We start from the raw sequence: 24,491 nt of genomic DNA, 5'->3' as shown, positions 1-24,491 counted from the left end.
GATGGAAGAGAATGGACAGAAACAATTACGGAAAATTTGCAGAACTACAGGAGTCTGTCGTTAAAAGATACTCCAGCATACGTGGATCCACCCTTGACTGAGACTTCCACAGGTACAACTTGTTCTAGGACTAGTAAACAGCAGACAATAGTCAACTTTATCATTTACTTAGAATATGATGTAATGCCCATATACCAAAACCAAATTATCCTTCCAAAACCCTTCAGATTTAGGAAGAGTGATTTTCTGATTAACAGAACCACTGAAAACTTGTTTATCATAAGTGTGTTTTGAGGCTGAGTTTCTGCATTGATTTGCTGGCATCTAATATAGTGAAATTCACATTGCAGCTTCCATCATGAGAGTCTGCATACATGCAATTTTCACTAGATAGTTGCCTATCTTTCATAAAACATCAAAGAAAATAACATCCTTTTGTTTTCTTATATGTCAATTCAGCAAAAATTAGACAATAGGCTGCAATATTGTTGGGTGCATGGAACAGCCAGAGATGGACAAAACAATTGCACAAGTATTGTTTCCTCAGGAAACCCAGCTAAATGCATGTGACACACAAGAGCTGCCTCTCTAAAACAGTGGCTCAAGCAAGAAGAGTTAACCACAGAATCTCTCAATAGACAATTCAGTCACTAATTGCAATCTTATAAATTCAATTATAGTGCACAATAGGACAAAAATACCAAACAGTAATGAAGTTATTAACATATAAAAACATACAAACAAACAGAAAAAGAACAGATCTACAGCAAGGACTTTCAACAAGCACACAGCAAATAGAAAAATGAAGAGAACACAAGTCAAGCTGAACATTGTGGAACAAGCTGAACAACAACGTCCATGAAAGCTAATACCATTAGCAGAAGGGCACTTTTAAAAAGTTATGGCAGAGGAAGTAAAGATGTCTTTCCACATCTCTGAAAATGCAGAGCTTGATTTCTAACAGAGAACAAGACACAACATGTAGGTATAAGCTTTCATAGAAATATAGATAACTGTTGCAACTTGTTACTTGTTACAACTATGGTTGTAACAGGAATGGTAGCATATAACAGCTATGGAACAAGGAGTATGAAAATGACTATGGGCATCTTTACTTCTCATGTACAAAATCTGGTAAGAGAACATTCTTTCAGATCATCCTCATAGAGAAGTATTCTCTCTTTCACATAGGAGCCCATTCAATTTTGGTTAACTGCATCACTTTTGAGTTATACAAATGCAAAGTGATGTTACATGGCCAAATAAGTAACATTTTGCATAGTAAAACCTCTCAGTTTCACAACAGACAATATAAAGAGATATTAAGATGGATGCATATAAAAGAATCCCAAGATACTTCAATATGATACACTGGTTTGAAGGAGCATTGTGAAAACCTTCCAAAGCAAAAACAATTCATGAAAATAATTATTTAACTACCAGTAATAGAAGGACATTTGTAAGAGATCTAGCATACATTATGATGTCAGAGTTTCTCCTTGGTAATTGTATAGATCTTCTCATGAAGGGTTTAAAATACATTTAGGACCATGGATAACTAAGTCAGACAAAGGTTTTCCACTTATGTTATTTCACATATTACTTTTCAATAGCAACCAAAAAATAATTGAAATAAGGGAATAATCTTAAATAGAATATAGATTCTTGTCAGAAGCTGGAAGTTGCATTCTTCAGGATGGGTGAAAAATTTCTGAAATAAATACTTTTTTTTTTTAAATCTACTTTACCAGTAATAGTTGCAGCTTCAGCAGACAATGGTTGCTGATTGAGACTACTTGTTTCTGAATCTATGTGGAGTGTAGTTAGACTGGCCACTTCTTGTTCCTCGGCACTTTGTTGCTGTCCTGAAATTGCATCAACGTCAGTAGAAGCTGGCGTCCCTGCCTCGGTGCCAAAGCTGAAATCTGTATGAGAAAAGCATTGTATTAACCTACAGCATAAAAATACCACTAATATGAAAAAACCCCAGAGGCCCAGGACTGCCAAACTAAACAGAAACCTTAAATGTGCATCTTCTCTGCTACTAGAATTCTGTTGCAAAATTTAAATAAAATACAACGGCAGAAAGTATTAACTATTATGAATATTCTCCTTCCTGTCATAAACCCATGACTTGATGTCTGCAGAAGACATTCTTGTTGCACGTCTGTATTCTGCATAGTTGCTGTAAGTGCATCTACATCTGAATTACACAAAAATAATGGAATCATACATTAAGGAATTTATTTGTAAAATTTACAAACTGGAAGAAATATTCAAGTTTGTTGTGAAAGCACTAACTTCAAACTAAAAATTTTACAGCAAGTGACACTAACGAATGTTATCCTCAACATTAACGAAAAAACTGTCAGGCCAAAATGTAGGTTCAAATGCCATGACTATTTGCATAATGGAGACATATATAAAAATTGTAATTTCTTCCAAAAATTCTACTATGCAAATATTATTTTTATCTTATATAACACGTGATGTCATAATTCCTAGCAGCCCTAATGACCCCTTCTGTTAAACAAGAGTGGGACAGATAAATAAAATGAATGAAAAGAATTATGTTATTAAACAAAGCACACTAATTTTAACAAAGCACACCAATTGTACCATGATATTACATTTTATATCTTGATTAATCTATAGCTACACAAAGACCACTGGAAAATATCAGAAGCCTTTCTTCAAGTTTTACCTACTCACTTCCAAAAGAATTAGAACAATTTCCAAATTAAATAAGCTTTAATTTTTTATATTTTGTGCAAAACAGATAGATACGTTCCACAGAGATGACAATATTTCTTTCTAACTTCTGTTCAGTTATGTTCTCCTCTTTGCATAGTAGTACTCCAGTGCTCTTTTGTTTTGATATACTAAAAAAACAATAGCCTCGCGTAAGAACCTTCCTTGTTCCATTAACTTGCTAATGATTTCAATGGAAAATCAAAATAATCTCTCTTGACAGAAAATTGCTGGCATACAACTTTATCTGGGGAAAAAAAAATAAAAGAACAGATGAAACAAAGGAAATTTGCACTACATTAACCAAAAATGCTATTACTTTTGGAAAAATGTACTTGCTTTCAAATTTGCGGCTCTCATACTGGAAGGCGCTGAAGGAGTCGGAGTGGCTGTCGGAGCTGATGAGGTCACTGCTGCCCGCGCTGGCAGGTGACGTCCACTCGGAAGGCACACCTGGGTCATCCACGGGACGCATTTGGTTCTGCTTGTTCAATATATCAGGAAGGTCTTTAGGAACTTCCAGGCTGCCAGGGCTGCTTCCTCTTCTTGTCACATTCTAAACGTTGAAGATACATACATTATCTTGCAATCTTGGATGGCTTATTTTCATAAAATGAAAAAAGCAATCCCACATTAGGTAAAACCAGAATGTAACAAACAGTTCTTAAGTATCTAAACCAGAAATTGCCATCACTTTAAATACCAAGAGTTTCCAAAACCCTAAATGAGAACCCATGCAGTCACAGAATTCCATAAATACAAATTTTATTTGCACAGTGGATTTTTGAACGCGCATTGTAAAAGGCTAGGACTCAGAGCAACATGGGCCACATGGGAGGTAAGACGTGAGAGAGAAAAATAGTTAAAAAGTATATTACATCTAAATAACTAAAGAAAACTTGTTAACCTTGGTTTCAGACCCAGTGGCCTATAGGCCACCATACTATAATCAAAAACTTAATTTATAGAAGGAGCAAATTAACTGACTAATTCATGCATTGATCTTCTTATGATTAAAACACTACTTCAGTACTGGTTTGGAACACAAAGGACCACACATAACAGAAGTAGGGCATGCAGATTTGCTCATTTATAAGTAAGGTGGTGGTCTATTTGAAGTCTTTCTTTAAGGCATTTTTTCCACAGAGAGCACTGTTTGCTTGAGAGGGAAGAGATATCAAAGTAGAAATGCCATTTTATGAAATGCCTTGAAATTTGCATGCATTATGAGACTAAAGATGCCTTCCTTTTATACCAGGCCCAGTCAGTTCTGCATTCTTTTACTACTCTACTACTAATTTTAGGCTAACTCAGACTAATGAGCTTTTCATGATATGGTTTTAATATTCAATAGATATAGCAATCTAAAACTAATCTCAGTAAGTTGGTACTGTTTTAAGGAGGCATGTCTGTTGTGTGCTATTTGAAAAAAAATGAGCAGTAGTTTTGGTAGTTTCAGTATTTACTCAAACTTATCTCAGCTCTTTTCTGCTACCTGAGGAAAGTATCAATTCTCCAAACAAAGAGTAATACCTCCCTTTCTCTCTTCCGGAACCAGCTGTGATGATTTCTGGTTTATTAATTTTCAGACTAAGTTACTTTTTTCATAGACTACAAGTTAGCATTTTGTTGTGTAACTCAAGACTTACTAACAAGAATACTTTGTGCCAACAATCAAGTTTCATAAACATGAGTTCATTATAAAAGAGAAAAAAAAGTATACATATAGACAAACGCTGTAGATCCTCTCTTGCCATTTATAAAATATGATGATAAGTAAACAATTTTTAATAACTTTGAAGATACTTCTTCTGTCCCTTATTATCACCAACTTCTCAACTGACAATTTTCTATAGGAGTATGTCTTACAGAAGCATGTCTTCAAATCACCTTAAAAACCTTAAAGCAAAAGGAACTTAAAAATTTTGAAACACTATCTTTAAATTGTTACCCATTCTGTTCTTAATTTGCAACTTTTTTTTAGTATTTTCTCTTTTGTTACTACTTAAGAATCACTTATCTCTTCAAATCAGTTGTAAGCATTCAACAGTAACCAGAAATTCTTAATTTTAAATTGATTAAAACTTCGTATTATGAATGCCATTCCAAACAACATGATACTTTTGGAAAAGTGTAAGAAGAAGGCAAATGGAAAGTTGATTGTATTAGAAGAGCACTACTTAAAAGAAATTATTCAACACTTGGAAGTGAAATAAAAAATAAAAAAAAATTTGAGTTGTTTTGTAGTCTGTTGCATTGGCTATACCTGTAGAGAACAGCACTGAACTATACCATGCTACTTAATTACATACCATGCTGCAGGACTGCAAATGTACATTTAAACTAGTATTCTGAAAATGTCCATGTACAGTCAGGCATCTTTGCAGGTGCAATTAAGGCTGTTTAATACAATGACACTATTCACCTGACAGTAATTTCTGCATTGCTTCCACGATGAAGATTGAATAGATATGAAAACACAAATTCTATAAAATGGCAAGAATCTATGCCAAAGGCAAGGCATAATTAAGCAATATTCTTATCTGATTCATAAGAGCCACAGAAATACATTTTAGTGAACTGATTTATCATGTCATTGACAAGTTCACACATACATGGAGACTTAAGTATTGAAGTGTAGCAAGTTTAAAGGCTTACCAGTGCATTACCACTGCGGAGTCTCTCAGCTATAAATTCATCCATGAGGTCAGGAACATTTGTATTGCTACTGCCAATATCACTATCAATAGGGTGCAGCTTTTGACTCATGTCCTCTCTATTAGCTAAAAGCAAATGAACAACCATTTATACTAAACAGCACATCAAGACATTTCCAAAGCAAAATGTAACAAATGAAAAAACCTGCTAGTTAACAGAAATTTAAAAATCAAAATTGCCAAACATGCATTTTAAGAATGTTCCTCTTTTAAAGCAGATTCTACTCTCAGAATTAGTACGGCTTCTTCTTCCCACTAAGCAGGGGTTAGTTGATTTCCAATTCCACCTTTAAGAGCAGGAAGCTTACAGGTAAGCACTACTCAAAGTTGTTAATGCTTGTTTTAAGGATAAAGCATATGTTCTTCCTCCATATCACAAGTAACTAACAAATTCTAAAAAAATTATGTGATTTCTTCAGGCTCCTTCTTCATTGCATTCCTAATGAAAAGCAATGTAGTGGAAAAAGTAAACTAGGTTGTAATAGATACGAATGACAAATGGCAATGTGGCACTGTATACAGTTAGTATGAATAGTGCAAACAAAATGTTACATACTATAATTACATGCTAGTGCATGGAATGAAACTTCTAACTCTAGATGATCAATGGTTATGAGCAATTAATGAAGTTCACTCCTTTATAAGTGCTATATTTTTTGATATAACTATACTGTTCATATTTAGCTGTGGCTGTTACACCAGACTTTATGATACTAGCCTTTAAAGTCTTCATGTTATTCCAGTTCAAGTTCTCTTTATACAAATTTTTCCCTCAGTGTCATGTCTCATGAGACCACAGTGCAGTTCATTCTAACAATAAGTTTCTGTTAAATGCTGGATTTTAAAGAACAGGTACTTCTAAAATATGTCTTGTTCAGAAGTCTAATTTCTGAAGAGCAGCAAATCATTTTTGTGAGACCCATCACAGTACTGCTCTCGGGTGCTGTGCTTACAGAGACTGCCCTCAGGTGGCATTAACATCTTGATGCAGGATGCATTGCAGAATCCTCTGTTAATCATGCCAGCAACATAACAATGGGGAAAAAAGAAAACCTGCATTACTGCTGAAAGTTAATTTATTGTTCATTTACGGTTATGTGAACTAAGACAATGTATATTAAAGTCGCAGCCTTCTTTTTTGATCAGTCCACAGAGGTCTCGTAGTTAGCAGGCAAAAGACCATCATAAGACCTTCACGAACATCCAAGATTCCAAGAAAAAAGAAGGTAATGGAAGATGTTGCCAAGATTTAATTGCAGCCATTTGGATGAATGAATATATGAAGGCCTATGACATGTTTTGAAACAGACTCAAACAAAACCTTATGATTAGACTCAGAGAACTGTTGTAATGAAATCATTCCAGTAACAGTGGATTGCTATTTTGGACTATTTTTAAAAAACTACCTAAAATGACCTCCAAATGTAAATTTGAGGGGCTCTTTTTTGGTTTTGTTTTGGAGGAGGAAAAGGAGGAAGAGGATGAGGAGGAAGAAGAAAACACACTAAATGAACCAGAAATACAATTAGTTCAACCTAGTTGGTTGGGAGCCAGGTCCTTCTGGCAAAAAAACTACACTCAGAGTGGAATAACACATTCTGATAAAATATGCATTGCCAATCCTTCAACAGGCTTAATTTGAAGGCTCTGCAATGTAGATAAAAATTCAAAAGTCTCAAGGCTTAATCCTTTATTAGGTCATTTACTGTCTCTTCCTCTTCCCTGATCTGATGATCTTCAGCAGAAAAGAGGTTCAACTAAATATTTTGAAAAGAAAAATTAGTAATTTAAAGTATGTAAATGTAACTTATGCTGGGAGAAAAATCAGCTGGCTATAGGCGCATGCATAACCAAACAGGGAAAGCAGTGATCATCCCAAAGCCTTTTGATTGCTTATCAGAGCTTGCTTCAGTTGCATTAAGCCAAACTGGTGCTGCCTTTCTCCTTTTGCGCTCTGCACACTGTTAGTGCTCACCTGCAGCTTTCCTTCCAAAATAGCCCATTACATGACTGTACAGATCCCTCAGTGGAGCCTCTGCTGGCATTCTGTTCTGCCTCTGTGGGGAAACATTTGCCTTCGGCTTCGAAAGAGCATGTACAACAGTTTTATAAACACCACCCAGGGAGCCCTGCTGTTGTGCCGACTCCTGACCTGGTGCTCTAAAGGCACTACGACATTGGACCTGACTAACGGCAAGACCTTCTTTCTGCAACACAGGGGCTTGAGTTTCAGCAGATTCCTTAACTTGCTTGCTGCCAGCTGAAGCAGTATTGACTGCATCTAGATGCCTATATATTCCAGGTCTAACCAGATCTGTTGCAGCTGATGAGCTACTGCTTGCACTGGTACTGCTGTTGCTGCTACCACTACTGCTACTACTGAAGCCACCAAGTTTACGAAGTCTTGCTTTCCAAGCAGCCTCTTTGTTCTCAAGAGGATTGTAAAACTGAACTGATTCTGTAGATGGCCTAAAAGTAACATGAACGCTGTTTCTTTTTTTAGTTGTTATTTTCATGATTTTGGCCCTATGAGTTACAGTTTCAGATATACTTCTTTTAGCTGGTGCCAGTTTGCTTGTGCCTGTGATGTGAGGCAATTCTTTAGTAAGAATTTTCTTTCCATGGACAATACGCGAGTTGGTCACTTTTTCATTACACTGGGCACTTTTATGCTTTTCAGCTACCGGCGCTTCCACAACTAAATCTACATCAGTTTCAGTGGCTGCTTGCCTGTACAGATATCTCTTCCCTTCTTTGCTGCTAGGACTACTTGACCCATGATCAAGCACACTTTCATATTGTTTATCAATATCTAACTGTCTGGCTTTATTGAGCGCTTGATTTCTTGTAAAAAAGTCTACTTGAGTAGGTGCAATATTACTTATAAAGCCACTTGGGTTTTGTTCTAGTTGCAGCTCTGTGTTATTGGCTCTTTCTGCAACAGTGTTGCTAGTTGTGCATTGAGCAGTCTGATCTCTATTTTCTAATCCGTCCAGTGGTAATCTATTGTTCCTACTTACTGATGTATCAACTTCATGAGCAGAAGCCTCAGATTTATCTATCTCAAAGTTACCGCAAAGTTCTTCTTTTTCTTTAATAAGATATTCTCTCAGAGAGGAAAGGAGATCATCTTCACCTTCAAGGTCAACATACTGGCTTTGTTCAAAGGCAGTGTTTGCAAATTCTACCGGCCCTATTAAATGACAAAGATGGTCATAAATACTATCCCCAACTTCCAAGGAGGACTCTCTGCTATTTGTATCAGTGATATGGCTTTCAGTGGATCTATGCATTGAAGAGGTCTCAGTGGAATTCTGTAAGCTTGGAGGATGATGGGATGAACTGTCAATGACAGGAACTGCACCTTTGGCTCGTTCAACTGCAAATGGTTCCAGGATGTCAGATGTGCTGCTGCTTCGTGGCAGTGGCTGTTCTTCATTTAATGCACCAAAAACTTCACTTGGAGCATCCTCACTCTGAGAAAAATGTCTGACTCGAGGTGGACGTGGAAGAATCTGAGCATCGTCAATGTCTGTAGGAAAAAAGTATATGTAACATGCACAAAAATTTACATATAGAGACAATATATATTTACCACTACATCCTAATGATATGACTTTAAAAACCAGAAAAATTCAGAACCTCGTTTTCTTAGGTACAACATAAACACTTTTTCCAATACTAGAGTGTTAAAAATGCATGGACATAATATCCAGTACAGAATGTAATATAAATGAGTTAGACCATCAGAACACAGTTTTAAATGTTAACATGCATGAGAACAAACAGTGACGTCATGGAACATTTGGAAATACAGTTAAAGCTAGAGCTGTGCCAATAAGTTCAATAATTCAACCAATATTATTCCAGCTAGCTTGTTCAGGAAATGGTTACTGGAATACAAATTCGCTCAACAGCAGTACTCCCTTTGTGGAATTTACATCTTCAGAAAAATGGGCAATTCCAAAGATAACAAGGATGTTTTTTGGAAAATTTGTCTGTTGAGGTGGCAAATCATTAATTAAAATATGTATATATGTATATGTATATATATATGTAAAAAATTACTGTGATTTCTGAAAGAATACTATAACACAATTATAAGTATTTTGACAGTGTACATCTAAGGACTAAAGCTTTTAAATTACAAGGAAGAGCTGGCCCTATACAAAAAGGATGACTACACACAGTAGAAAATTTTAAGATATACCCTTTTCCCCCAGAAGAATGTTTTGTCTCTCATCTTCAAAGTATGAAACTAAATACCCAATGAAGGCTTACCTCCCACTCTTCTTCCAGTTTTATTCCAGCAATGTAACATTTATGAGTATTACAGAATTAAGTACTCTGATACCAAAAAACATCCTGCAGCCTCACAACAGCAAATATTAGAGTAAACCCACTTTTGTTTATGAAAAGATCAGGATTTGTTATTACCATTTAAATTAGTGATTCCTTGCTTCTGTTGAGACTCTTAATATGTTAGTGTCAGTAAAAATCAGTTAACTGCAATGAAACCTGCAGTTCCAACATGGATCACCTAGGAATTGTACAGAAGTATCTTCAGCTCATTTCACATCATCCACAAAAATAAAAAATCTTCATGCATCTCTTCAGATTTCCTACTATGTTATAGGAATACTATATACTATCAAATTACCACTGTAGGCAAGACTAAATATCCTTTACAGATGAGTAAACTAACTGCTATCCCTTCTGGTCCTTTTATGAGATAAGCACATAAAGAGCAAAGTGAAAACAGTTTACTCAATTTTCTGTTGGTTTATTTTTGATGGAATCCTTTATTCCCTAGATTAATTTTTTATTACCTAGTACTTAAAAAGTTGTAGAGATGCTTTCAAATTCAGGAATAACAGTAAATAGCTTAAATGAATACCAGCAAGAGTTATTTGCCACAATAAAGAGACTTACCTTGTTGTTCTATCTAGATGATTTAACTTCAGGACTGCAACAGTGAATTTACTTATATCAGAAAAAATTTAAGCCCTTCCTTCCCCTAACTTTGATGTGTTAAAGCTAAAATAAAGTAACTATGTATGTAATTACATTTTTAAATATTTCTAGTATTACTAAATATTATATAAAATATCACTAAGTATTTAATATTCTTAGTTAATTTATATATTTCAGTAATATTGAATATTGATAATCTGAAGTCCCCTTAAAACCTGTTTTGAGCTGCTTACACTTTTCTGAGAATGGTAGAGATGGAGCTGCATTTTCTCATATTCTCCTTCATAACAAAGCATATAAACCAGATGAATGAGATATGTCTATACTTAACTAAACATGTCTTCCAAGATGATGAAAAGTGCTACTTCCATGCTCAATTTTTCAAAGAAGTTAAAATTTGAGAGTAACTGTTTGACCTCATACAAAGTTTACTGAACTGTAATGAAGCCATTAGACAGGAAATTGAGAGATCTATATTGGAAAAAGAGAATAGACATCCAAGCTATCTCAGAAAATAAACATTAACTGAAAAATCACACAATCTGTTATTCCTTTTCTTTTCAGCTTTGATAAGCAATGAATTTCCCATCATTGTTCTTGTTCAACTTGTTACTAACTACACAAATTAACACCCTCTGAAGCAATCACGTCTCTTTCCAGTTGGAACTGGTATTTCAAACTCCCTACTGATTTAGGTAGAGATTAACAGAAGTTATGCTAACATAGTCTCAAGCTATTTCTTACAGCTGTAAAGAAGGGACCACAGGATTCAGTCAAAATTATGTACAATGATATATATATGAGATTAATACATGCAACTGTGATACAGTGATCTCATCTTGAGCCCTCAGTATGCATTTTTCAAATCTATTATAAACTCAACCTTATCTAAAGCAGCAGCCTAGAAATTCCATGCTGTGCATGCATGCAGTGATCATGACCTTCTAGGATGTTAAAAATAATCGGACAGAGAACTCACAATGCACACAAAGCAGCTCCACACATTGAAATAAATTCAGCTAGATTCATTTCAATGTTGATCCAGAATTAATTTTAGGTGCTCACATAATCATGACAAGCACATACAAGTACATATCTTCAAACAAATATGTGCTTGCACCAATAGAGATTTCTTTTTTGTAGAACAGGAAGAAACTAAGGAAATGAAAAATGTTACTGTGATACCAGCACTAACAACACAGACAATATTTAAAAACCTAAATGAACTGCTCCTTCACAACCAGGGCTCACCCTTGCACACAGGTGTACAGTCAGACTGGGACACCTAAAACTCCCAAGGAGTTTGTGTGCCAGCAGGCTGACCCTGTGTATCTGACTCTGAGCACCCTTAAGATAAACACTGCCCTGATACCTCAAATGGTACAGTAAGGAAAAGATTGTAATTGGTACATCTGGCCAATCTCACACAATCACTACTGTCCTAAGTCAACCTTGCCTCTCCTTTTGCTGCTAAAAGATTGTAATTGGTACATCTGGCCAATCTCACACAATCACTACTGTCCTAAGTCAACCTTGCCTCTCCTTTTGCTGCTAGAAGGCAGAAAGAGAAGGCAGCTTTTCAGCATCAAGAGTGAGACAGATATGCTAAAATACAAACCCATGGAGAGACACATTCTGACAAGACAGCATGAGTGCTAATAAAAGATCCCTGTATAACACTGGGGCAGGTTTGTATTTCATCATGCAAAGACTGGGAAGTGGAGGAAAAAACCCATGTTTTGCTTCTTAGCCTTCAATAGTTGGGGTTTTTTTTAAGAGAACACAGGCATTCTGTGAGTTTCTGGGATTAAAGAAAAATTACAGCCATACTGATATTACAATTATGATTTCTTTCTATTTCATCTTAATGATTTGGGAGAGTAAGGTTGTAAAGGCATAATATGCATCTCCCTTTCACATTAATACTTGACTCTTTTAGTCCCAGTAGATAAGGAAAAACCTCCCACCCACAACTAATTAGTTTGTTTCTAGGAATCTTACCTACATCTCACTGACACTTTTTTTCAGGTCTTGTACTTGAAAAAGTACAAGAATACATTACAGAATGAATGGTCATTTCCCTAGTTATCTTGTAAATGTGTAAGACTGGATTACTTATGATTCTGACAGGCTAAAGGAAAGTTCTTTTTAGAAATATTGCAGATTTGCAACAGATATACTATACCAAATCACTTCATTAACTAAACATCTTAGACCATACATCACTTCCACTTTCCAGATACTACTTGAAAAGTTGCAAATATTCTGCACAGGGAAATACAGCATAACCGAAACTACAAGAAGGAATTACAATCTTAGGAAAATCATCCTCTATGATGCTAGATGACTGGATGTCAACATTGAACTTCTGCAATCTATTTTATCAACCTACTCATTGATCTTCAAATTATGTCTCACAAATTATAATGAGGTTTTCTGCCTTACTCCTGAAAACTAATATACAGTACGTAAGGTAAAACTTTGGTCATAAACGCTGGCTGTTGGACTACCTGCCCAGATTCACGAGTGTTTAGTGGGTCCACCTTTCAATGATGAGTTTCACAGCTAAAAAGAAGCTGAAAACTACTTCCACAAACTTTATATTAGGCAGCCTATTATTCTGGAATAATTTGAAATGTCCTCTCCTTCCAGTTGTGTTGGATTGTAAAGTAATTTTAGATAACAGGGATATTCATATAATCCTGTAATAAGATGAACAGCTGTCACAACTAGCTAAACATCATTCATTACCTAAAACACACTTACAATAGAAACAATTTGATTCCTTCCCAAATTACATGTTGTACATCTGGAAACAGAAGGCTTTCAGAAAATAATATATTTAATGTAAGAAGAAAAGGCAAGAAAATGATAAAGCTTCATGTTTAAATAAAAAGGGAAGAAGAAAGAGAGCACAAGTAAAAATGCAGAAAATTAAAAGAGCAAAGTGCACTCTGATCCAGTGGACAGTGTTTCTCTTTTTCTGCTATTTACCCATCAACAATCTAATAGCTTGCTTTTTTTCACTAGAGCTTTTTAGCTTTCTGGCAATGTTCAAGATTCTTGGGCACATCATGAAGCTGCTGCAACACTCATTTGTTTGAGAAGACATCAAAACCAGGAAGGGCTTAGGACTTTTTCTATGTTAGAAGTGCAACGGTCTGTAACATCACTTTACTTTTATAATTACACTGGTCGTGCTGGTTTTGGATTGGATGATTATCAACACAAAGAATAATAGCAAGAGAGCCAGCAGGTCTGGGACACATTAGAAGTAATATGCAAGCCAGGACTTTTCAGGAACATGGATGATAAAACTGACTACAAAAGCACTTTTGCTTTGTTTAAGAAAGGGTTTAATTAAGTAGCAGTGATTATGTGATGAAATAATATTTCACTGTGAAAGCTCATAAGCCTTCTGCGGGTGCTCTTAAGGTCTTCATTAAGCACTGACTATTTCCAACAACACTATGGCCAGGTAGGACACATTTTCTAATAGGTTGTTTACACATCATTCCAATAAAATCTCTATCTTCTAAATTATAATCACTTGTATCTCAGAAGAGATACTCTTTGCACTCATACTTTTATTATTTATTACATATAATTTCTATATTTTTTAGAATTTTGTTTGTGGTGTCAAGAATTGTACTCAAATACTTTGTAATTATTCATTGTGAAAGTTTAGTCTCTCTACAGTGGGTTCTTCGAACTTTCCCGATTTTTCAATAATGTTTTCAGGCTGAACACTAAAGCACCAAGTTTCTGTTTCACAACAAGAATTTTGTGACATGTGACATGTGACAAAATACAATTATGAAGATACAGTTCTTGGTACTTCTTGGGTAACAAAGAGAGGCAGGAGAGACAGAAAAGAAAAAAAAAATCTTTCATAAAAATATTATTGTCATGAAGTCCTTATATTTGTATGCCATTTTGACTATATATAGTCCTCCCACTGCGCTTTCATTTTTTTATCCACTGATTGATACAAAGGCATAGTCAGCCTTAACACATTACGAATTTATACCTATGTAATATCTGGAAAAATTACTTCATCTGAACACATGTGTTTTAGAAGTCTGTGCTAATTCTAGTTGTTGAATCTATTTGTTCGAAGAAAAGTATCCAAAGTAAGCTACTGTCCAACTTGTAGCCAACCACCCTGCTGGACCAAACAATGTTGAGGAAAACTACAATTCTAAAAAATTGATCATTTGGAAAATAACACCAAAACATCACACTTGAGAATTCCAGACTACAGATTTTTTTTCATGTTTTTATATAGTAATGAAAAACAGGAATACTCTAAAGGATATTATATGATACCATATTCTTTTTTCATGGAAGCTAAAGTGTATTATCATGGTTGTTCACACAACATCTATGACACTGAATTAAAAAAATTTACACAGAAAGATGTAAATGGCAAATTAAAGTAAAATTTCTTCCTTTCCCTCCCTCACTCATCCAAAATAAAAATTTTAGATTAGTTGTACTCTCTGGTAGACAGATATGGTATTACTGCTTACCAATAAATTGGAAAAACTGAAAGATTTCTCAAATTTTCTCTTTTATGATAATAAACATTGGCACAGCACTAACTTCTAACAGTTCCAGAATGAATTGTAAAATAGCATGGTATCTTACAAAACTCAAAATATTAATTCTTAATCTCTTCCCCTCTCCCACCATCCCCAAAGTATTTTTACTTTGAAAAATTTAATTGTTTAGCAGAATTTGAAAGCAGAAGGTTAAAAAAAAGTGATAAAGGGGGTGCAGAAATTAGCAGAGGTGGCACTACCTGAAAGCTCATCAGAATGGGGAGTGAGAACAATATCAGGCAAGAAGGGTTTGGAAGTATGGATCAGAACAGGAGCACTTTTAGCACTGCGTATATAGGCCGATGGCAGAGCACATTCACCAATGGATCGGCTTCTCATGGCTTTAAAAAGGAAAAGAAAGAAGTGGGGAAGGAAAAAAGAAGAGTGACTATAATGAAAGGCTTGTGTCACAGAAAAAGCAGCAACAGAGAAAACAAAGATAAAAAGGAAGAAAGTTCAAAAATTAAAACATTTCAGCACGGCAGATATTGGCAGAGCTGTAAGAAAGAAAAAAATCAGTGGACACATAAGACATTCTGAGTTTTCAACTTTTATGTAAAGCAGCAACAACGCCTTTATTATGACAATTACAGAGAGTTTGCATTTGAAATCAAGAAGCTAATTAACACATTTTCCCACTGCATCAGGGGTTGAAAAATCAAAGTTAAAGTTACTCCACAAGCACTCTGAATTTGTTTTTTTTTAACAGGAAAAGTAACTTGTACTACATTTGTATTTTTCTAGTTTCCTTTGATTTTATCCTGAAAATGCATCATACATATGTATCACACATATGCCCATATTCTTGAATTCATGTTCTCCAAAAGAGATTCAAAATCCTAAGGAGAAAATTATCAGTTCTGTGTGGAGAAATTTGCAATAAAGCTTGTTATAGTTTCCACATTAAAAATGAAATGACTGAAGTGAAATGTTTTAACTACGAAAAGCATTAAATTTTTAATCCATTGGGTCTGGCTTTTAATTGATACTGTATAAATCTTGCCAAACTGATGTTTCTTCACGTTTTCATATCTCACATCCTGCCAACAGTCCTACAGAATACAAAATGTACACAAGAACTGTGGTATTACAATCAAGGTTATATCTGCAGCTTTTCTAATAGATTTAAATGAATCTTTGACATTTGCTTTTCTCTGTCAGAGTAAGCCACAGCAAGAACTAATATTGCATTCAACCTCAAAGTACTCTGGAAGTTCTTAAAAAAGTAATATCCTATGCTCCAAGTAGCTTTGTTTCATACTGTTGCAAATTTGCTAACTTGTTTTAAAATTACTGCTGATAAAATTCTTTAAGGAAAATTCCGAGTATCTAGCATAAATATTGTCACTGCAATACTTAATCAGTCTGAATTTTTCTCTCTATATTTTCAAAACAACATGGAATGTAGACTTAGGATCTTAGTGCTCCTGATCTGCATGGGAATCAAATGTGCGTGCATGGAGTGCAGTGAAAGTTGAGTATACCACACTTCAAAACCAGGTTAAAGAATTGTTGCCAATAACAACATGCAGATAACCTGGGTAGGTCACATTGAGCAGAAAATACATTTGACAAATGCAGCACAACTTTAGTGAAGTCTTAAATTCAGTCTGAAAAAACAGTTCAGAAAGACAATCCTTTTAAGACTGAAGCAATGCTCTAGTAAACTTTGTATGACAGAAACTTTTTTTAAAAAGGCAGTTATGTGTAAGGCTTTAGTATCAGTTTGATTAAGAGCTACAGTAATAAAATTCAGGATATAGTTACAGTTAGATGCATTACATTCATCACTGTGAATCTTACAATGAATGTAGGCAAGAGAAAAAATAAAAACCATATAGTAAATATTAAGGATCTTTTCCAGGCTAAATTATTCTAAATAAATAAAGCTTTTGATATTGGATACTGTGTTGATTACAAATCTTAACATATAGTGTTCCAATTAATTTGACTGGATTTTTTCCCACCATATTGCATTCAATTAAATAGTTAGGTGGAGGCAGACAATATCAGAACATGTAGATATTTGATAGTTTATAACCTTCCACTATTGTCTATACAAAAGCAGAACAATAGGTGAGTAAATTCTTTCTGACACAAGATTTTTATAGGACCAGAACCTGCTGCCTAAGCCGAAACTCTTGTATCTAACCTTACAGATTTTTCAACCCATATGCATACTATGCTTAAAGGCCCTTTCCAAAAATTATTTTAAAAAAGCTCAAGCTAAAAATGTACACACTGCATATCAAAACAGCTTTGATTTTTTACTTGAGTAACACGCACACACACACATATTTGGTGCAGCAAAAAATGTGTGCTGGCATGGTGATGGCTGAAAAAATAGAGGTGCAAAGATGTACACAAAAATGTGTACAACATAAAACAGATGAAAAAGAAACTCCAGCTTTTTCTTACCATAAAATATTCAACATGCACATCCCCCCTATGCAGATATTAAGAGTACATATTACTCACAATCAAAGGGAATGTAATACAAATCACATATCATGTAACATATTTAAGGTCTGACTGAATTCCAGACTTAGCCTGCAAAACTTATGATAAACTGAAGAAGAAGATCTGACGTGCAAAGTGTTCTAGATTTTACTTATTGTGATCATTTTTTTAATTATTTGACCCTGAATTTATGGCACAGATTAAGAAGCAGCTGAACAGCTCTCTTTGCCGACCAGAGAGGCAGTAACAAACAACAATTTTCAAGCAGTTAAGATATATGTAACATTTAGTAACATTTTCCTCATTAACATGTAAAAAACTGAGGACTTTAGGATTCTGGTTCCGGCAACTCTTTTTGGATTTATCATCTTTTAAAATCATTCTAGCAATGCTGGGATGCTTGTCCACAGCTGGTATTCTGCAACATGAATAGAGTTGAAATTTTAACTGGTGGCAGTAATGCAAACTTGGCTTATTAATATCAAATATGTAAGATAATTGGAAGAAAGGAACAAAACCATGGAAGCTAAAGTGCAGTGAAACTAAAATCACATTACTTTGCTGCTAACCAGGTCAATATATAGCTTGATTAGGATAAATTCCAGTAATTTCAAGGTTAACATCATATAAATAGCCATCTTTCAAATTGTGGCAAAACAAAAGCATTAATAAATTGACCAAACAACATAACCTTCTGACAGAATATCTGAAATATTAACAATTTGTGAAGAAGAAATTTTAACATGAGCTTTATCTTGTTAAGACAATTAAGATTTAAAACAAAACCACCATTACACTTAATCACAGACTACAGAGAAGCAGAAATTACATTTTAAGTATCTGTGATCCATGAGGAAAACTAGGTGCTGTCAGCATGAGATACAGGAAAAGCTGTGTAGCATTTGAATGTGCAAAAACGACAGGAAATTGTGGAGTATGGACTTCATTTTCTCTCATTTCTGTATGCCTTACAGCACAATTAATTCTCCCACATAAGAGCCTTAGGAGAGAAAAAATTTAAAATGGAGAATTTTGAGGAATAGTCAAATAGAAACTTTGTCTAAATAACCTCTGTGACTTTAAGATTTTAACTTCAAATATTTTTGGAAAAAGAAAAAAAAAGGTTAATTTCGGAAAAGCTATCACAATTATATATTCAACTGCTGATATGCATCCCAATTTTTTAAATTGTGTCAGAATGCACCTACTTCCAAGAAGTATCAGTGAAGCAACAACACACAATGACCAAAGCTACTACTACTATAAAGATAGCAAAAAAGTAAGAGATAGTCCTTAAAAGCTTCTTCTTTAAATACAAAATTAGAACCAGCTTAACTTTCCTTCATGTAAGCAATAGCACTGAGATCATCAACATGAGACAACAAGAGTAAAGAAATATGTAGTCCAGTTCCTGTTTAACATAGTCTAAGAAAATCATATGAACACAAATTAAGTCTTTTGAGGAGTTCACCTAAAGCATTGTTCAGTATAACTCATTTATAACACAGCAAAGAGTATCTGCAAGCAATAAAATTCAGAAATAAGTGACTTCAGAAATGGAGAATTGCACACATCTGTCAATCTTTCATTATTGCAATATTCAGGGTATAGTAAAAGACAGCACATATAATAAACTATGCAGACTTATGAATATTTTTCCCCACTTTCCTTTGCATGGTTTGAAAATACTCAACCCATCATGAGCAGTGTATGAAAACACACATTTAAGAAATCTTCTCTTACCCACCTATCAGCACCAGAGCTCAAACCACTCCAGCTTTTTTCTTCTTCATATACACAGTACTATTTTCCAATCCAGCTTAAGCATGTGATCAAATTCATGAAGAATTAATATAGCAACTGCATTACTTTCATTTACAATAACTGTAATTCTAGTAAACATAATCTATTCAGATACCCTCACAGCACATAAAGTTGCATAATTTATGCTTTAACTAATGTGCAAATCATGCTAGGTAGCACACCTTTGTGGAAAGAAGCCATCCACATTGCTACAGAAGTCAGTTATTAATTCCTTAGCCTTTCTCAAATGTCACTTTTATCAGCTCTTACAGCCACTTACCAACAGTTTTCTGGCGCACGATGCTCCTTGCCTTTTCTGTTCCCGGAGAGCCGGTGGTTGTAGCACTGCGCTGCCGCATGGGTGCCTGGCCAGGCTGGTCACGGCTCCAGCCTCTGGAAAAGGACTTATCAACAGAAGACTTCGGGAACTCATGCCCAACTCCTGCAAAAGTAAAATTGCAGATCTATTCACTTCTATTCTGCTATCAGATGATTGTAGATGTGTTCTTTCGAAGAATTTTAAAGCTGGATGGTATAAATTAAGTTACCAAAGCAAGCATGAATTCAAAAGCTCAGCCAGCACTAACTCTGAGGGATACTCAAACTTTTTCAGAAATGTTGGTGCTATTAAACTACTGTAATTTTCTTTTCTGAAAAAATAGGCTTACACAGGTTGTAGTCTGATACTACATGTAACTTTTCCTTTGCTGCTCCTATCAGATAAGATACACAAATTTATATATTTCAAAACATTAAATCTGGGGGCGCAGGTTTCCAAATAATTTTGCAATATTAAGGAACATCAAATAAGGATAACATAATTTTACGCAAAATGCAAAAGCAAAAAAAATTGGATGATAGGCTCAGAGAACTTTGGAAATTGACAGAAAATCCTATAGTAAGATTAAAATGAAACAAATTCAGACATTTATATTGAAGTAAATAAAGCTCATATAAGGAGCTATCAAAAACAGCTAGATGTAAAAAAAAAAAAAAGCGAAGCAAAGAATATTTGCAATGTATTTCCTTATCCAGATTTAGCTCATTAATAATCCAAACTGACACAATTACAATCATTAAAGGAGCATCTCTTTGGAAAAAGTGAGCTCTAGTCCAACATGTTCATTATTTTTAGCAAACAAACAGGGGCCAAGAAATTTGGCATAATTTGTATGATATCTATTAATTTTAAAGCTGGACTTGACTCTGCAACTCACATTTAGCAATGGAGGCCTTCTCTGAAATTTTGTTACTGAAGGCTAACATAAACTTTCCTCATGTTGCTCAGATGATTCAAAATGCTTTTTTAAAGTATATATTCAGATAACTGTACACATTCTTATCCTATACTAGACTGTTCTTTTTTTGCTGTTTGGTTTTTTTTTTAGTTTTTTGCGGAGGGGGGTTGGCTCTGTTTTGGGGTTTTGTTTATTTGTTTTCTTGGTGTTTGTTTTTGTTTGTTTTATTTTGTTTAACCTGTGTTTTTTTAGTAAGAAAAAGAAGAAAGGTCTGTAGTATAGGAAAACAAAAAATGCATGGTCTGGAATGACCTCTCAAGGGCAACTACAGAGAGATGTATTTCTGCCCAGTTATCACACAGCAGAAACCAAAACAAAATGCTGAATGATGACTCTGCTTAAGATGAGGCACAGAAGAATGTGAAATACTTTAAGCAAAAAAAAGCCTATAGTAACGTCCTCTTTAAGAGAGGGAATCCACATAGGTTGCTTTTCACTGACACACCCTAAGATAGTACTAGGAAGCACCTTCCCTCAGATTTGACTGTAGAGATAAAAAGTAGCCTAAAAATAACATGTTTTTACATCTTTGTTACACACCCTATATATAATCCTGCCTCTCACTATTAGATCACAGTGCACTTTTTAAGGGAGAACATTGCCATTATCCATGTTTTACAGAAGTGGAAACGAAGCTGAAGCTCTGTCTTCAAACTGAGAAAAGAATCCAGGTTTTGAAACTTTCAATCCAGACATCTATCCAGAAGGACAAACATCCTGCCCCTACCAATCCCGGAACTGTGCCACAGTAAGCAGCCACCTCCTCTCCCCATATTATCTCTTACAGAGTATTTTATGCATTTTTTAGGAATCAGTTTAAAAACAGGTACCACTCATGGATTATTAAATTATACTTTCTCTTTTTCTCTTTTGTAGCCCACAAGGTCTCATCATAACCAAGCCTGTCTTCATGATGGGCTAGTGATCAGTTAATACCCAAGAAAGCTATGTTCACCTTACATTTCATCTTTTAACATTTCAGGACCAATATTCCAATTGTGCTTGCAATGGCTTAGTTTTCACCAGCTGAGTAGTGTTTGTTATTTTCAAGAAGTTATGACTGGGACTCAATTATTTAATTTCTTTGATAAAAGGAGAAAGGCATAACCCACTATGGTGTAACATTTTAAGAACTACATTCCAAATGTGCCTATTTGCAGAAATAACATGTTGTGGCAATTCTAAAAAGCAGATTTGCCTTAAAGAAACAGGGTTATTTCAAGCGATGGAGATGCCTAACTAGGTATACAAAAAAAAGTGAGACCAAAATCATCCTGTGCCCAACACCAGCTCAAATTCAAATGATGTACATACAGTGCTGTCTTACCTTTGCCTTTGTGTTTTTTCTGCTTCTGCTCACTTAATTTATCCAGTGGCAGGTCACTGAGGTCCAGGCTATACAAGTTTCTAGCTAATACTTTAGTAAGTGTCTCCATTGTCAGTGACCACTCAGTGGCCAGCTCTTCCCAGTATGTCAGTGATGACATTACAGACAGCAAGTCATCCCAAAGTTCTCGAGAAATGTACACATTTAGATTTGCCTTGATCCAAGCTACTATAAGAGTCTAAAAGAACAGAGAAAAGTTGGATTGTGAGCATTAGCTGACAACATTCATATGTTACTATTTCAAAGAAAACTTCAAACTGCCACAGAAATTTCTGTGTAGTCCTGACATTCTTTTCCTCACAAATACATACAGACTTCTAATGAATTATCAAATGTTAACACAGGGTTCTGACTTAGATATAGGAACAACTGCTTTGACCCATTATTTGTGTATTCTTTTTTGTTCTGCTAAAGTAACTGGAGACTCTACAGATCCTAGTCACTGAGAACACACCACAACAGCACTTTGCAACTGTCAATTTTGAAAAGATTTGCTACAGCTTTCTGTAAGTAATTACAGAATTCTCTAGGAAATAACAAAATCCATCATTTAGGCATGGATAACACAGAAGATTTCATGCTGACTTGAGCTAATTTTGCTATGGCAGCAGACTAAAACTGCACACACTGCCAGTTATCTTCGCAGTTATTCCAACTCAACAATTCTTGAATTTTACAGTACCTGAAATACTCTTGTCACAGTGCCATTAAAATATGACAGAAAGTAACTAATGTAACCAGCTCTTTGACCCACACCATTCACATTATCTGGGTAACATACCAGTGATACAAGATGACAAACTAGCCAACTGCGGTTGCCGTATCCAATCCATTGATGAAAATTAGGTTGAATTAATTCAAGTGAATTTATGTTTACTTGCCTGGAAAAGAGGTCCTGCAAGTCTTCCAGCTAAAGTGGAGTTTTTTCTTCCTTGATACTGCAAGAAAGTTTGGGGTGGTATTTTCAGCACAGATTCAGTTACCCTGAGTAGCACAAGTAGCATCTGCTCCCTGCAAAACAGTATTAAACTTAAGAGTTACCATTTTGTTATACCTCTGTATATACCAAGGTATTTTTAAAAGTAATAATCAAGCCTTATTTGCTCAAACACATTCCAAAAATGTCCTAATGATTAAAAAGAGCCTAACTTGGTTATTGCAAAAGAAATTATTCCAATCTTTTTTTACACTTAAAAGTGAGGAATCCCTGTTGCCCGGTAATATTTTCTTCCAAGTAATTCAACTGCTATCACCTTCAATAGCCTGAAATTAGAGGGAAAGTTTTAACTGTATTTTCAATCTGAGCTTTTTCTTTTTCCATGAATTACAGGTTTTGTAATTTTATATTATCATTAACATACTTCACGAATTATTTTGTGTGGCACAATCTTTGCCATTGTGATCTACAGTCACTTCTTTACACTGATGTGAAACTGGGAAAGAAAATACCAATCTAGTAGAATCCGTTTACTATTATCAGTCCCAAATTTCCCAGTGGCCAGCTAAATTGGCTCCTCAGAAGAGGAGACAAGCTTTACATGACACATAGTGCCAGCTTTACTTACCCAGACTTCAGGACAGATTGAAGATAAAGTCAAGATAAAATTGAATAAATCAGACATTTGAAATCCCCTTGCTACTTCTTCCTTGTAATGGAGAATGGTGGCAATATAGTACCTGATCACAGACTACTATTTAAAGGAGTGGGAAATAACAGGAATTCCTTTAAAGCAGGGTCTCTTATACCTGCTAGGCACTGTAAGAACTGGAAAGGCATGACACAGTTACACAGTACACAGACTCCTGTATACAATTACAGGTCAAGAACAACACACATCTGATTGTAATAATTATCCATGCTTGTCTGGGGCTTTTGTGTTTATTTTTAAATAAGGCTGTGAAGCTTCATATGTTTCAATATTTTAATGCTTTGATACATGGGCAAAATGCCCTGCAAAAAATCATCAGTAGCTCCTTAGTAACAGTCTGCATATCCCAGATTAGTCTTTTTGCACTGAGGTCTAAGCTGCCACAAATTAACTAGGAGTTTACTAGAAGCTTTAAGAAAGCAAATAACTTCCCCTGTGCTAAGTGTCTGTAGTGTTCTAGTTTGGGTATTTACTGATTTAGAGGAACTGGTTCATAAAACCAATACCACTCTACAGTGTTTACTACCAAGTAAATTTTGATATTTGTGTTGTGAACTAATAATCTAAGATAAAAGCATTAGCATTTTACCATGTCTTCTTGTCCATAGTCACTTGGACTACCATGTGGCGGTAGATATTGAGAACACGTTTGCACATATCAGTGTGTTCATCCAGCAGAGCTTTAAATTCATTTGCAGGTTCAAGAAAAAATATATTTGAAGAATTTATTATAAAAACCTGTAAGCAGAAAAGAGAGGATGTCATGATCCTGAAACACTCTGATGTTTTCAGCAATTCGGTTGGTAGAACCAGGAAGAAAAAATCTGTAACAGAAAATCTTTTCTATA

The 24,491-nt window shown here is 35.0% G+C and overlaps 1 protein-coding gene across 1 annotated transcript in view; it reads right to left on the bottom strand.

Moving 5' to 3' along the window:
• The window catches only part of RALGAPA1 (Ral GTPase activating protein catalytic alpha subunit 1), a 120,655-nt gene that overhangs the window by 76,959 nt on the left and 19,205 nt on the right, over positions 1–24,491 (bottom strand). The window contains exons 12-20 of the mRNA XM_031064669.1: positions 24,233–24,381; positions 22,876–23,005; positions 21,935–22,172; positions 19,590–19,751; positions 15,247–15,387; positions 7,444–9,000; positions 5,410–5,534; positions 3,091–3,307; positions 1,749–1,925 (exon numbers count right to left, since the gene is read on the bottom strand). Of these exons, the coding sequence (XP_030920529.1) occupies positions 1,749–1,925; positions 3,091–3,307; positions 5,410–5,534; positions 7,444–9,000; positions 15,247–15,387; positions 19,590–19,751; positions 21,935–22,172; positions 22,876–23,005; positions 24,233–24,381 (2,896 nt within the window). The remainder of the gene's footprint in view (positions 1–1,748; positions 1,926–3,090; positions 3,308–5,409; positions 5,535–7,443; positions 9,001–15,246; positions 15,388–19,589; positions 19,752–21,934; positions 22,173–22,875; positions 23,006–24,232; positions 24,382–24,491) is intronic.

The sequence above is a fragment of the Geospiza fortis genome, unplaced genomic scaffold (genome assembly GCF_000277835.1).
Source record: "Geospiza fortis unplaced genomic scaffold, GeoFor_1.0 scaffold54, whole genome shotgun sequence".
In the NCBI taxonomy this organism is placed as follows: domain Eukaryota; kingdom Metazoa; phylum Chordata; class Aves; order Passeriformes; family Thraupidae; genus Geospiza; species Geospiza fortis.
The sequence above is the reverse complement of the archived record's forward strand: the minus strand, read 5'-3'. Positions and strand labels throughout refer to the sequence as shown.